The 16,706-nt window shown below is 41.1% G+C and overlaps 1 protein-coding gene across 1 annotated transcript; it reads right to left on the minus strand.

Moving 5' to 3' along the window:
• Positions 1–452: 452 nt before the first annotated feature.
• Positions 453–9,726, minus strand: SLC35G1 (solute carrier family 35 member G1). Its single transcript, XM_048946275.1, is given in 4 exon segments — positions 453–5,203; positions 5,718–5,895; positions 9,446–9,695; positions 9,697–9,726. Coding segments are annotated over 4 exon segments (1,218 nt in total). The 3' UTR covers positions 453–4,443.
• Positions 9,727–16,706: the final 6,980 nt, after the last annotated feature.

Here is a 16,706-nt window from a genome sequence, read left to right on the forward strand (position 1 = left end):
CAATGATGGTAATTTTGCTAACAAGATAACTTTTTTTCCCCTGCTCTTTGCTCTTTAGTGAAAAAGGAATTACTGAAGCACTAGATAATGAGATGTACAGGGATGAATATTAACAATTAACAGAAGAAACAAGACCAGAATTCAAATCTTGATGTATAAAAAGTAAGGGAAGAAAAAGACAAATTGCCACCTGAGCACAGGAAAACACAACTTTACTGACCTACCTGTACCAGTTTTTCCAGTTAAGATACTCCCGTACTGAGAAAGTTCATAGAGCTTCTGTTTGTCTCAAGCTCACTGAAAGGCATAAACAGTGACACAGCATGCTCACAAGTTGTACAGTTGGAAACATATTCATACTTAACAGGGGCTCCTTCATTAATAGCTCTTTCATGAAGCTTTCAATATCACTACGTTCAAGTATGTTCTACTAATCAATACAAAGCCAGAGATTAATCCTTCACGTTCATTTTATTAGCAATGATGAATATAAATCTCTTACGAAAATATTCTTCACATTTCAATATATGAGGTGTCTATAAAAATATACTACTACATAACAAAGCCAGTAACTTCTACAAAACATATCATTTAACAATATATAGGACATAGTAAAAATCTTAACACAGAGGGCATTTTTACCCCATTCTTGTCAAACAACAGTTCCCATAAAATATGAAATCACTCATTCTCATATACAGAAGTGTTATCACCAACAATTTATGGAACTGCATAAGTTTTGCACCGAGGTTATCTGCATCTGCAGGAACATAAAGCCACAACTTTTCTTTGGATGGACAGGCAGTTACAACCATGGAAACATTCTGTTGGTAACTGCAAAGCCCTGCTGAAGTCAGTTGCGCATCTGCTGTCAGCACTGTGAACTCTCGTTTGAATGGACAGAAATCATGGTCAGTGGAGAACCGATTATTCCTGGCTATCCACTGCCAGTCAGCAACTAAGTGACTACTGAAGAGGCTGCCCCTTTAGAAATAAGCTTTCCTCCAAGAGACGTATCCTGAATAAAGCTCATCAAGAAAATAGAGGGCAGGGGTCATTATACTATAGCATAATTAAGGGTATTACTTCTTTTTTGTCATCATCAACTATGGAAAGATTCACCTCAGAACAGCATTTGAATTTGAGAAAGAGCCTTGTTTCAGAAGACACAACAAACTAGTGACTTCATCAATGCTCTTAAGCTGAGATTACTTCTATGTCTGGTGTTAGACAAATGCAAGAAATTCATTTTAATTATATAGACTGCACTTTCCCACGCTAAGAATATGACAAATTCATTGGTTGGGCATACCTAGAGGGCTTTTAGAGCATATTTTGACAACCAGTATATCCTGAAAGTAACTGGCTGCTGCACAGTGACTACACAGCTTTTTTAGCTCCTAGCTCTTTGTAAGAGTCATGTAGGTATGGCTTGAAGGCTACAAAGTCCCAGTGAAGACAGCAGATGATTACAGAGAATTGCATAGCAAAGAACATAAGAAACATGCTTGTGATGAATCTGTAACAAAACTTTTTCACCCTATGCTTATGTGCAAAACAACCAATAATTACCTATTACTTTCTCTATTCAGGCTCCACTGAAATCTGAACATTGAATTAATATGTTGAAATTCAACAATAACTTCATAGAACAGCAGTTACAATGCAACAATACTCCATCACATTACAAAGGAAAGGCTTCCTGTTGTAAATACATGTGTTGAACTTAATTACTGTAAAGATTGTAAGATGACATGAAAGGTGATGAACATTAGCAATACATTTGACATAAAGATTAGCAAAAAAATAACATTTGACCCTGAGGAATTTGCTGTATTAAAACTACAAAAGAAAACTGATCAGAAAGAATCAAGTCTCAGCCAGTTTTATTTCATAATCTCAAACAGTAAGCTGGGAGAAGAGAAAAATTTGACCATGTTACCAGGCTTTGTAAAGAAATACTCTCGATTAGGGTTTCCAACTCAAGGTTAAATAAAAAAAGGCACTATACCAAGTTGCTGATTTCAGGTCAATTCATACATGTTTAGTGCAAGAAAAAAAGGCCTTTCTTCAGTAGTGTGTACTTCTCTACTATTTGTAAACAAGATTCATAACCACTGAAATCATATCAGCTAAAGATATTTTTTTATATAAACTCCCACTTTTTTTTTTTTTTTGAAACTGTGTACTGACAAGGTAGTGTATGCATACTGCAATTTAAACAACTATCCAACTCCCCTCCATTTGACATTTTTTGACTTAGTGATTAAGTTCAGGCCACTGCAGTTTGGCCCTCTCCAACTCTACAAACCAAGTTACTCAGCTGCACCAGCTCCAGGGGCAGCTCACCACATAACCCTATAAGCAGTCACACTGAGCCAGTGGAAGGAACCAGGACTAGCTGACAACCCACATCAATCTGAACTGCTTTGGAACTGTACCTCGTGAGTGTTAACTTACAAACACATGCATACTAAACATGAAATGAAGCATTAAGAAATGCAGTCTATTTCCCATCCCTCCCTTGAAATGTGTTAATGGTGATGATGGCCAAGCAGCAGAAAAAAAATCCCAGTTTACAATTTCAAGTAGTAAGCAAAATTAAACTGGAATTCTATTATTAGGCTTTTTTTTTTTTTTTTTTTTTAAACAGATGTGAAACCAGTTTCATACTATTGCTGACAATGTCAGGAGTGGTGAACTTCAGCCTTCGGGAAAAGCAGTGAACAGCCAGCTATATGCAGAAAGTGATTTTACCACCAGGATGGAATCTGCTCATGTCCACAATGTTAAAGAATGAAATCTTGCACAAAAATAGTTCCTTTCATCTAGATACACTTTGAAGTATGAAGATTCCACTTCTTCAGGGCTCAACTCTCCAAGGGCTGCTCTCTCAGAGTGCAATGGCTATTGGCTACAACACACTCCTTTAGGAGGACATGGGGGTGTGTAAATAACTGAGAAACACCTTGTGATACAAAGCAACGGGCAAAGACCCAAGTGAAGTTTTTCTTTGAGAACTACCAAGACAAGACCCAAAAGCACACAACAATTCATTAAAGAAAATCCCCCCCTACCTCACATTTAATATATATCCCTCCTTCAAACGTGAAGGAGGCCGAGATCAGTAACATAGGCCTTTTTCCTCAGTATTCATCGTTATCTAAAGATGAAGCATATCAACATGAGAAGCTGTGTTAGAGAAGTGACTATGTGCAGATTTAAAACGTGCATAGAAACAGGGGTGAAGCTGCCCACTAGCACTGCCTGATGCACTGAGTGTGAGCTCCACCCTCCCACCAAGTGCTGCACAAACCCGTTCTATAGAATCTGTGCTATGAAGTTGGTAAATGTGTATTTTCTGTGAACCACAAATAGTGTGCACTCTCTTGTAAAGTCTTAGGAAAAAGGATTTACATTAAGGCATTTGCCTAAGCTTACGAAGGCCAAGAGAACTTAAACGGTTTCATAAAGAACTTTCATAGAGAATATAAAGAAATCACTCCTAAGTAGCATTTAAAATAACCTATATTAAGTATCTAAAAAATACAATCTTTTGCATAGAGTAAAGAAAAGTGCAGCTACAGCATAATATTCTATACCACAGGAAAGAGCTTACAAGTGGTATGTAGTTACCTATTACCTCTCCTCACCAAGACTGCAGTAATTAAAGATGTATTTATTGAGAACATATTAAAATAAGGATTGTTTATTATGCCTGTAAAGCAGGACCAATTTTGTTGTTGTTGTTTTTTTAAGAAAGCAAAGATGAAAGAATTTCCAAAGGTTAATCTTATCTTGACATGACCTGAAAAGATGGAATACCCTTTGTTCTTTCAGAATTCCAATAAGAACATCCCAATGCCTTTGGTTTTTTGTTTGTTTCTTTTTTGAGGGGGGGGGAGTAAGGGAAAAACAAAAGCAGAAAGTTGGTAGATGTGCAAGATGTGCAAGCTTTATCTGTTCCACAGAAGTTAGAGGTAAGATTATAATTCTTTATTCCCTTCTAATTATTTGAACTGAAATCCCTCTCATAATCAATCACAGATTAGTACAAATAAGCCTGGGAAAATTCCACTGCTCAGAAGAATAGAGAAAGGGTCCAAAAAATGGAGAATCTGGTACAGGTATTTTAGGAAAACAAAATCCCAGCTAACAATCATCCACTTCAGATGTAAAGCAAGCAACTTTTAAGAATCTTCCTACTTCTTATATTTGCATGACCAAATATGAGGGGAAAAAAGCATATATACTTAATTAGTTGTCAAAACATCTTCAATTTGCTTTCGATGTTGTTTTGTTTTTATTAAAACCAATTTCTTTTATTGGCTACGGTTTGGTACTATAATTTCATAAATGAGATACTTTAAATAAATAAAAATAAATATTTTTAATATATATTTCAAGATTATTAATTTCTGTAATGAAGTAGTGTCTGTGTTGTTAGATTTCATTTTGTTCAGCTTTCTTTGAGCTTTGTCTCCACTTACGAATGGCAGTCCCAGAACTACTAGCTACTACACAAAGGGCACCACCCACAGTCCACCAAGTTGGTAGATGATTGAGAAAAAGAATCTGTAAAATGAAAGCAAACACCACATCCATCGTTCTCATTATGGCTACAGGCCCAGCTTTCTCTATCTGTAGTGCTTTTGTGAGAAATATCTGTCCCCCTAGCCCTAATATGCCTATTAATATGAGAAAAACTCTGTCTTTACCACAGTATGGTAAACGCCATTCGTTCATAACAAACAATGCTATAACACATCCAATTAAACCGATGACTGCATAATACCAAATTGACAGAAAATAATGCACAGATTTTCCCACCTTTCTAAGTATAACAATAGTTAATGCTGCAGATACCGTGCTTGCAATTGCTGCAATAGTTCCTTTAAGGTGATCTGAGTAACTTCCTTCAATCCCTGTAACATTAGACCCAAACAAAAACGGTGGTCTGGCAATTAGAATAACTCCAATGATTGTGAAGAGGGTAAAGAGAAGATCCCAAACGCTGTATTTTTCTTTGAGAAAGATCCATGCCAGTAATGATGTAAAAACAGGACAGCTGAAAGTTATAACAGTGGCATCAGCTAGAGGCATTACTTGGAAAGCATAGTAGAGAAGAATCATTGCACTAGAGCCAAGGAGTCCTCGGAAGAAAAGAAAAATTCTTTTACCTTTTGGTCCCAAAAACCCTGTTCTGAAAATTAAGAAAAACAGAAATGTCACATTAATGTTATTGGCTTGCTAATTTCATGACCAACATCCAATGACATTTAAATGCACAAACCCTTCCAAGTGACAGACTTATCTCAAACATCAAAATATTTTAACTGATTGATCCCAGAGCAATTTAGTCCCTTCACCACTTGCCAATCACATTCAGCCAGGAACCTACTCCTTTAGTATTAAATTGCTGCTTGCAAAATAACCCAAAAGATTCTACAAATTATCTCCTATTTTCAAGAACACTACTTCCATGGGAGGTCAATACATCCAATATCAACCCTGTAGAAATTTCTACAATTCAGGAAGTCAAATTTTGACAAGGAAATAAGTCGAATTAGTAAACTATAAACCGATTCAAAACAACGCAGCTAAGCATATGAAGTTCAAGTATTTAAGCATATTTAAGATTCAAATTAATGAGTGATTATGTTTCCAATACATACTTTTAAGAAATAACTTTAAATTGAAACTTTTGTTACACTTACTTGTAGTATATTAAACCAGGTAGAACAAATGCCATTTGGAAAACGCATCGAAATGCACTCACTTCCACTGAGTGTACATCTTCTATTTTTTTAAGGAATAAAGAGGCCACTGAGAAAAGGAAGGCGGACAGTAAGGTGTAAAAGAGACCAAGTCCTGGACAGGCAGTTTTCTTCGTACCTGCAACAGATAAACATAGTTAGTAATGATCTAGCTCTCCATCAACAGATTCCACAGGTGGCTCCATGTACTACTGTGTACATTTGTAGCCATCCTTGTGGCAGACAAAAGGGTAAGCAAAAGAAATGCAAATACTACATTGATTTACCAGACCTACCTTGAAAACATGTTTCACTAGCCACCACAGCCCTCTTTTTTTCCTTAGAACAGGCAATAGAAGATGAACTCTCAAACTCTGGACTGAAACCATTCCTAGAATTCTCCCAGTCCTATGTCAGTTGGAGGTGCGTGTCTACACTTCAGGAGATTCTGAGCTGCTTCTGACAACTGCCTTCAAATCAGTAAATAAAATTGACTGCAGATGGTCCACAGTCAGATCGTGAAACACTGAAACTTATTACCAGGGAGTTATTGGATTATCGAGTAAGTTCATTAAGGTTCCTAAGCAACAACACAGTTTCCTCTCTCGCAGGCACATATATGCAGAAATTATATAATGACCCTCACTTATAAAAGTTCCATGAGCTTAATTTCATGATTGTTTACCCTTATCTATCGGACTTTCTTCTCCTGAAGAAGTCTCCCAGGCCTAATGGATTCTATTCAGGCATCCATACTGCCTCAGGCCCACTTCAATTACACACTCTTCCTTATTCCACCCACTTTCTCCACCCTTTGCTATAAATAAAATATAAATTAAAAATGAAAGCAAACAGGGAGGGTGAACTACTGCTGACCTCAATGCTGTTTCCCAAGAAACCAGCCCTTTTCATATTAATAATTAACAAATATTAATAAATTAATATTATTTAAATATTTAAAATGATAAATATTAACTGGCTGCAGAGGAGGAAAAGTCTTGCCACTGAACCTAGAGGTGAATTAGAACAAGAAGTTTCCTCACTATCACTTATCTTTGCATCTACATAAAATACTTCTGGTTGCCCTTTCTTCTAAACCACTCTCTAAAGATAACTGAGAGAACTCCCCATCCACAACGTGATGCTTTGATAAAAGGATGCTTCACCCCACCCACCGAACCCCAGGGATCTTTGCAGTATCAGCAGCGGGCACTGCTGTGAGTTGCTAAGCAACTACATATGGTTTTGAGAGGTTGGGTTTGTTTTTAAATTAACAAAACTTGTCACAAACCATTTTGATCCTCCTTGAGATCAGCACTCAAGGCCAAGAGAATGTTCTTTCTACTAGAGAGCTGGGACTGCATGCCAACACAGTCGGTACGGCACCAGTTCCCACTTTAACCATCCTGAAGCCCCAGGCTTTACTACCTCAACCAGGACTTAGAAAAGGCAGAAAGCCTACATTCCAAAAAATACAGCCACACTACTGCCGAAATACTTCTATTTAGCAATAGACATTTTCATAAAAGCAACTATTACAATACCACTAACCAGCACAGGACCAGGACATCCACTGAGTATCTAACAGAACAGATTTTTTTAAATGTCCGTGAATTACATAACACCCTAATCCACACTGTCATGCAACAGAAATACAAAATCAACTCCATCCCCAGTATTAAAACAAGCAGAATCAGACTGGCCAATAACTGAAAAGGGAAATCCAAAGGCAGGCTTATGGGAGAACACAGCACATAGGGCATTGACTTACTTCAGGCGTGATAGCTTGCCTGACTACCACAGAATGAAGCCAATCAAAATAATGGAAGTGAAATTACAGCAAAGTAAGCTGAAAGGATCTTATATCCAGAATTAAGCCATGGATTAAAAAGAAAACTAAAAGGAATTCATTTCTGTAAGCTGCCCAATAAATCTAACCTATCAGAAAAATTATCTGGTAACACTAGAATTTAAACTGCTGTTTCACATCGCCAAAGCATGCGCTTAGGGCAATAAGAAGGTGTCTTACTTCCTTTTAAAAATAACACGGTGTGAGTTCTTCTACCAAAAACAAGAACTGCCCTTTTGAAGAATATTTATTTCAAAATATGTTCTGAGGAAAAGTTTGGTTAAGATAACAATCCTAGCCCATAGAATCATAGAATCACAAGGTTGGAAACGACCGATAAGACCATCTAGTCCAACCATCTTCTCATTACCACTGCATGGAACGTTGGGCCTCCCAACACTAACCCAATGCCATTTAAGACACTTGAGCTTTTGGCTAAAAGTGCTTAAGTCTGAAAAAAAGAAAAAAAAAGTTTCTGCAAGTACCCAAGTACTCTCTTCTGAGCAGTGACAGATCTGGCTTTCCAGTCTCACTCCCTGGCCATCTCCATGCGTGGGGTTTCCACATGATCCTTTAACTCTTGTTTCAAATCCCAGTCAAACACCTCCCAATGCACACCATTTTCTTTGTTTGCATTTTAATTCCAGGCTTTCTAACAACTAGCTTTTGTATTTGAAAGACGCAAAGGGTAAAGAAAATAACAGTTTCTTACATATCTTAAGAGTGGAGGTAGGAAAATGCTGACTAAGGGTAAGAAAGTCAGTGAGAAAACCATTCTCACAGAACTTTGGGAGCGGGCGATCTGTTCTGCACACAGACAGCACCAGAATAGTTCCCTCAGACCACAGAAAGGCAACAAGAGCACAAGGGCCTGTTTACGAACTAACCATGGCCATGTAGACAAGATCCAGGCATGAGTCATAAAGCTCAGCTATTGACTTAACTTTCTGCCAGAGACTACAAAAAGAGTCATCCTTGGCAAGTCAGCACAAGTTTCTCAGGACTTTGAATGCTGTTTTTTCCAAGCTTTGCCTTAGAAGTGACACTAATGTAAATTGCACCAGACCGCTATCTCTTCTGGCCTCACCGCAGTTCCCTACTTAACAAAGACAGAACTCTATGCATTTTCTACTGGAAAGTCAATTATAATTCATATTTAATATGAAACAGGTCTCAATGCGGTCGTTTAAGAATTCAGATGAATTAGAAATCGTTTTAAGAAAGCACCAATGTCTTAAAAGGAAGCCAAATTAAGCTCACAAAAACTCTTTGTTGCAAATTTTACAGCGAGTTGATGGCTTCAGTGATTCAAAGTAACCGAGTAAAGCAAAAGACAAAATAAAGAATAGACTCCCACGGAAGAAAGATAAGAACTGCTAAGGAAGCCACGGCTACAAGCACTGAGTTCCTCCCCCTTACTTTTCGAAGGGCAGCCACGTCCGTTCTCAATACATGAACAGTGCCATTCAGCCTGCTACCCTGCGCTGTGCAGCCTGAACTTAAAAAACAAACAACAGCGGCACCAGGAAGCGATAGCGACCCTTTCTCATAGGCCAGCCTTTGGCTGCCCCAGACCTCTCCTCGAGGAGAGAAACGGGGGGTGAGGGTGCAGAGGAGGAGTAGGCCGGGGCCAGACGCGCTCTCGCGGAGCGGCGCCCCCAGGTGCAGGTGCGCGGCGCCCTCAGCGGCTGCCCGTGCTCACCCCGCGCCCCGCCACGCGTGCCACTCAGCCCCGGCGCCCTCGGGGACGCTTCCTCTTCCTCCGCCCCGCCGGTAATGTCACCCCGCCGGCAGGGCGCTGCCCCCTGCTCCGTCCGCCAGCCAGCCTCACCCTCCTCACCGGGTGCTTTGCAGGAGCGCGGCCAGGGCAAACCCGGGCAGCAGCCGCAAACGCGGCGCTCTTCGGCGCCCGCCGCCGCCTCTACGCCGGGTGCCGGCTGCAGGCAGGGCCGCCTCGCGTCCGCACCGTCCTCCCGGCCCCGCGGCCCCTCCAGCTCCTTCCCCGCCGTGGGGGCAACAGCCGTAGCCTCGGCGCCCTGACACAGCACCATGAGGACGCCGGGCCGCGTGCGATGCTGCCGGCTCTTCGCAAAGCCGGCAGGCACCTGGCTTCCTGCGCATGCGGTGCCGCCGCCCCGCCCCGCCCAGCCCAGCCCCGCCCCTCTCCGCTCCCTCCCCCGGCGCCAAGCGCTCGAGGAGCGCGGATTACGGTGAGCGGAGTGACGCCCCGCTGGGAAGCAGGCACCTGGCCGCAGCCGGGAGCCGTCACCCCTCGTCGGGACGGGCTCTAGTGCTGCCTGTCCTTGGCGACGTCTGCGCTGGCTGCAGCGGTCCCGTATGAGGGACCGTTCCCGGGCAGCCGAGAGCCTCACGGAGAGAGGCCGAGAGGCGGAGCGAGGCTGCGGCCCCTCAGGAGAGGGAGCTCTCATCTCGCTGGAGAACTCCGGGCCGAGCCGCTGAGTTCGAGAGGGGTGCCGAGGGGAGATGGAACTGCACGCGACGACGCGGAGTTGTCGCGGGGCGGTGTTGAGTCACCTGAGTGCCCAACGTGAATGCATATCGCGTTCACATAGGGCTGCTGCCTCACGATATTGACTGCTCCGTCCTCAGGCAGGAGTTGCACCGCTGTTTAAGAGATATAATGAAGCTAATAATGATAGCGGCTCCGTATTCTGTATGTCGCAGTTTGAAACTCTGCTAGTTCAGTCTCTGCTCGAGGAGAACAGCTCGGTTTCTTTCCGTGGGCTCATTAACAGTCGTGTCAGTGCGCAGCAGCTGCATTGACACCTCAATGGGAGCCTCTGCCAGCTGTGTCGACGGAGGTCAAAACGGAGATGGGACTCAGTGTGCACGTGGAAAGGTGTAGGAAGTGGATCTGCTCCCTTTTATTGCTCATTGAAGGATACAGAGAAAAACAAAGAATATGCTTTGAATGCTGATTCTTCCCTTTTGAGCAAGTGCAGCTGTTGTCAATAATGGAAATGGGGAGGAATTTCTATTTTGGAATCTCTAATAAAAGATTTATGCTTCCACTGATCTTTTAGCTGCATAAATTAATTGGTGTTTATTTATTGTTAACAAGGGGAAATGAAATGTATAGTTTTAGCAAAGTGAGTACTACGTGGTAAATATAGGCTATTTCACATGGAGTATTTCAAGCTTTTCCTCCAGCTTCATCATTAAAATTATTTCCAGCTTTCCTCCTCTGATTTAGCACTTTTTATAGCCTGTTCTAATCCACCAGTGGCTGTAAGTAGTAGTTCATTAGGAGCAAGCATTTGATTAATATGACCAGAATTATTTCAAATAATTCTTAACTAAACGTTACATGCATTGTTATATGAATTATTAAAAAGAGAAAATAAGTCAATTAATAAGCCTATGATAAAATCAAGATTAACTCTTTTTAAAGATTTACATTTCCTTCTTCTTCCTCTTTCTTTAAGTGAAGAAAATAAGTAAATACCTGCTGCATTGGATAGAACCTGCTGTTATTAAGGCTCCTATTGGTATGGTCCACTACTACACTGAAAGCTATGCTAAATCTTTCCACTGAGGAGGTGATCACACAAAGGGGAGACTCAGGCCAGCAAAATTTCCCAAGCAAACGTCCTTAATTATAAAATTGTTTTTGTCTAAGGCATCCATCGATCAGCCAGCCCAGTTTAATTCAGAGGGAGGTGCAAATGCACATGGAAACCCACACTTCCCCCAGAGACTTATGCTTTGCTGTACCCTGGGGCAGCGTTCACAGGTCACTGGTTCATGGACAGAAGCTGTCCCTCCCCAGAGAGGTGTTGCTGAAGGGCAGTGGTGGAAACAGTGCTTCTGTTCAGGCATTCTTATGGTGGCAAGCCTGCAGGCCTCCAGAGGGAAGACCTGGCACTCCCCTGTCCAGGCAGTGTCACCCACAAAAGAGCCTCTTACCTAATGAGGAATTGAATAAACTAGGTCTGGAGCCAGCAACATCAGAAACAGCTGGTTTACTTGACTGTTAAGTAAGGAAAAGCAGAGCCAGAACGTACTACAGGCATAGAGCAAAAATTTAATGAGTTCTTATGAATTGGGGCTATTTGTTGCAGCCTAATACTTTGTTAAAATATGCAGATTATCTATGTATTTTACAAATTTGCCACTTCTAAACACAAATTAATACTGCAGCATAGACAGTTTCAAGGAGACTGCAACACCCTCCTCTGTCTTCCCCACTTTTCTCCCCTGTGTGTCTGGCTTTGAACAGAACATCTAAGGGCAATGCTTGTTTATGCCAAGATACATAAAGTGTTCTGTTTGCTCCTGGTCAAACTGCCAATAAAACTGCCAGGCTTGTCTCAGCTTGAAAGCTTCCAAGTTCTGTTTGTGAAGTACAGCCCTCTTTTCTGAATAAGAAGAGCGCTTCCAAAATGACAGAGTGGTTGCAGCTGCCCAAACTAACCAGTAGACAAATGTAATTTGCAGTCAGGCTGCCCTAGATTGGAAAATTAAGTAGCTGCATAAATGTGACAAGTCAATGTTTTATGCAGCCCTTTCAAGTATAGATTAAGCCTCATCTGTGCAATACTGTTCTGAGAACTAGCTGTTCCTTTCCCCAGTGCTTTGCCAGCTTACAACTAACAGTCGAGCAGCAAGCACCTCCTATAGTACCTTTCCTGAGCAAAATCTGTAGAGAGCTTGGGCAATTTGTGTTGATTCACGTGTAGCAAGTATATTGATACATATATACATACATTACATACGTTTAATATTCAACTGCAGTATCAGCTAGAATGGTATTTCTGTAAGTCACCTTTCATGGTACTGTAAGCACAGAGAGGTGACCACCTTTCCTATAGTCACTACTTTCCACGCAGAGTTTTCAAGAGTTACTTTTTTGAAGGAGTACTCTTTGTCAGTTCTTACCCAGAATTTGCGCAGACGCTTTTTGTCCTTATAAATCCTAGAAACAAGTCAGTGCTACATTACAGATTGAGATATAGACCTGACAGGTAAAGTGCTGTAATGAGTCATCTGGTTTAGGTTGGATATTAGGAGAAACTTTTTCTCTCAAAGGGTGGTCAGGCACTGGAATGGCTGCCCAAGGAGGTGGTGGAGTCGCCGTCCCTGGCAGTGTTCAAGAGGCGCCTGGATGAGGAGCTACGAGATACGGTTTAGTAGCTTGTGGCACTGATAGGAATGGGAGGGTGGTTGGACTGGATGATCTTGCAGGTCGTTTCCAACCTTGTGATTCTGTGATTCTGTGATTCTGTGATTCTGTGGTCTTGGTCTATGCCTGGTGAGCAATCTTTTGCCGTTTAGCCTCCATCTCCCTGCCTGCGAGCTCAGTCTCTGACTCCTCAAAGTGTCTTTTCAGAAATTCTAACAGAGCAGGCACAAATGACAAAGCAATTACGTGAGTTTTGTGGAGAACCGTGGGAGTTATCTACGAGACTGTAAGAACTTTATCCACATCATTTATTTCATCCTATACTGAGATTCACTTTTGAAGCACTGTTGCTTCTTAGAGGTTTAGTGGAAACTAAAAATTATGAACAGAATTGGTCCTGGAGCCAAACTAGCCCTTCCTCATCTCACATGAGGACAGCACTGGCTCTGCATGGCACAGGTGGAGAATACAGCAGACTGGGATTCAGGGTACTGCATATGGAACACCCCTAGTGATGGTTAGCCCAGTGTGATCTTAACACAGCTGTGTCAGCACTATTATGTACTATATAAACTGTAAGAATATTATAAGATTTAAAACAGCAAATTGTGCTGTTGTCTTTTATTCTATAAAAATCCTACTTCTTTAAAACCAATTTTAAGACCTTAATTTGATATTTAAATTGTCTAGCAATAAGTTAATTGAAACCAATACAGGCTAATGCAAAAGTAACACGGTAAATAAAACTTGCATTTGCTCCTTTCCTTCTGAAAATGTTTAGCAAGAAAGTAGATAAGAATTACTTTATCAGCTCCTGAAATGTGTCCAACTCCTAAGTGCATTGTAATAGCAGTTTACCTCTGCACGTGAATACCATAAAACAAAAAATTATTGCAGCACCAGAGGTTCACTGCTCAGGTCAGTCATTCAAATTCATGGTCAACCGAGAGTTGTTCAGAAATCATCGAATGGCTGAGGTTGGTAGGCATATCTGGTGCCTTGAAAGGTCATCTAGTTGAATACCCTGATCAAAGCAGGGCAGCTAGAGTGGGTTGTTCAAAACTGTGTCCCCTGCCGCTTTGAGCATCTTCAAGTATGGAGACTGCACCCCTTCTATCAGCAACATGCTCCAGTGTTCAATTCTCACATTAAAATAAAAATAAAAATAAATAAATAAATAAATCTATGTTTAAATTGATCTCTTTTTTAAAAATTTTAATTTTTGCCCATGGCCTGTCATCCTGTTAGTGCACACCACTGAGAAGAGCCTGACTTCATCTTGTTAGTGCCTCCCCCCACCGTCAGATATTTGCACATATTGATAAGATCCTCCCAAAACTCATTCTTCTTCAGGCTGAACAGACTTAGCTCTCTCGGCCTCTTTTTGTCTGACAGGTACTTCAGTTAATCATCTTCAAGGCCATTTGCTAGCCTTGTACCAGTAAGTCTATGACTTTCCTTACTGGGGAGCCAAGAACTGGACACAGGACTCCAGATGTGTATCATGAGCGCCAAATAAAGAGTTAATACTCTTCCTAATGCATCAAGGGTGCATTGCTGACTCATGTCCAGTTTGGCCATCAGGATAATCAGGTCCTCTGCTTTCCAGCTGGTCAGACCATTTGTCCAGCCTGTCAAGATACCAAGGTAGCAAAATAATTTGCTGTATCAACCATTCCACCCAATTTTTTATTATCTTCAAACTTCCTGAGGTTGCACTCTGTCCCATCATTGAGATTGTCAATGAAGATGCTACACAGTTCCAGTCCTAGTATCTGTTCCTGAGGTATACCCTGAGCTATTGGCCTCTGCTCTATCACCCCCTGAGCATGGCAGATCTGATCGTTTTCAATCTACCTCACTTCTTTAGGCTCATTGCATGGGAACTGCTGAGTCACGGCCTGAACCTCTGATTAATCACCTGAGGCGAGCCATGAGTCAGCCAGAGGAGCACAGGTGAAGGCAATTCACCTGTGCTGCCAGAAGGGGTGGAGCCTGGCTGCACCCCTCCTAGACCTATTTAAGAGCTGGCTACCAGAAGGGAGGGGTCTCTTCTGGAGATCCCCTCTTTTGGTGTCTTCTGGTGAGCTCAGCTGAAGGGTAAGCTCTTCCACTTATTCTCTTTTTGTGATCGTTGTCTGCTTTGCCTTGCTCTCTTGTTTATATTGTGATTATAACATCTTGATATCTATTGATTATACACAATTATATTGTGATTATAACATCTTAGTTATACACTCATCTTGAGCAAGAGCTATTAATCAGCAATACATATTACTATTGTTTATATGTTTATGTAAAATGTTGATGTATATGTGTACATAAACCTATAATACCTCATTATAGATAAATATTTATTCAAGAAAAGCTGGACTGGAAATTGTTGGGACAAGTAAATGATTTTATTCATGTTGGATTAACAATGTGAATGCTTATAGCTAAGTACTGGGATGATCATTAATAAACTCTGTTTATTGTTGGTCAGGAAACAGCTCTGCCTCACCAAACCTAAGAGACCTTAGTGGGAGGCCAAGACTTGTACAGAGAGAGAAAAGCTAAAACTGAACTCAAATTGATTTATGAATTATACAAAATCCTTGGGAGAATTTGGGTCTGAACAGAAGCCTGGGGAGCAATTGGAAACAAACTGAAACACAGGAGGGTTTGTCTTTACATCAGAAAACACTTTTTGACAATAAGGGTGATGGAATGCCAGTATAGGTTGCTTGGGGAGGTAGTGGAGACTCCACCCTTGGAGCTGTTTAAAAGCTGTCTGGACAAAGTCCTGGGCCATTGACTCTGGAGGGCCCTGCATAGGGTCAGACTGGATGACCTCAAAGTTCCCTTCCAACCTCAGCCATTCTATGATTCTGTACAGAGGAGGTTAAATATATCCCCCAAATCCTTTCAAAGCAAAACCATCAGGAAGTTGGATTTGGTGTTGCCTGACTTTGCAGGACTCTGGAAATGTGCATGTGGTTTTTGTTAATAAATCTTGTTTATAATATTTCAGAGAGAGACAGAATCCGCTTTCTCCAGGGTTATGTGTGGCCTCTGGAGTCTTGATAATCCCTCTTCAAAGCAAAAATAATATTACTGTGATAGACACGCTATACTATCCGCTGACAAATCAATGTGGTTGAAATTTAATTTGTCAGGGATTTAATCAGCACGCTGGAAGACAAGTAAACACCAAATCATTAGATTATACTGTGACACAGGGAAGGTACTGGGCACAATTTCTATTTGTTCAGAACTAGCAGTGTTTGTTGCAATGTGCACTGTCAAGGCTACAGTTCTACTTCCTTGTTAAAGCCTATGTATTTTGAATATAAATTTGGAAAAGCAACGATGTGAAAGTCTGAATTTAAAAAAATCTCCTTTCTGGCAAAAGAAATGTGTATGGTGTTATTCTGGCATGCTGCTTCATTTGTTTGGTTGAAGTTATCTCATCCACCCCATATAATAACCATTTTCCAGAAAAGCGTATGTGGCTTTTTTGTACTAGAAGGTAGATTCAATGTAACACAGTAATTCTCGTTCGTTTTTCAGTTGTTTATTGGGGCTGTTTCAGCAGTAAAGAGCTTGCAACTTTGGCACCTTCCCTTTCCCTCACTGGACTTTTGGGTGTGAAGTGATATTGCTAGGAATATGAGGTTAGCTATAAAATGAAATAAAACTTTATTCTTTTCAGATGACTCTTTACTCACAGAAAGTAAAATCATTGAGTTCATACAAAAATGCCTGGTGAAGTAAAAGAAAATAAGCAAAAAAATGAGGAATCCTGAAAAAAAAGGTAGTGATGGAATTTGATGTATGAAAGAGAGCAAGAGACTGTACAAGTGTTTGTGTGTGCATTCCCCTGGGTGGGTGCTTCTCCAGTGTTTGAAAAGTACTGTGTCTGAACTAAGAAAGTAGTCTAAAAATAGTGAGTGATTATGGGGAGAGAGGAGTGGGT

The sequence above is a fragment of the Lagopus muta genome, chromosome 5 (genome assembly GCF_023343835.1).
Source record: "Lagopus muta isolate bLagMut1 chromosome 5, bLagMut1 primary, whole genome shotgun sequence".
In the NCBI taxonomy this organism is placed as follows: Eukaryota; Metazoa; Chordata; class Aves; order Galliformes; family Phasianidae; genus Lagopus; species Lagopus muta.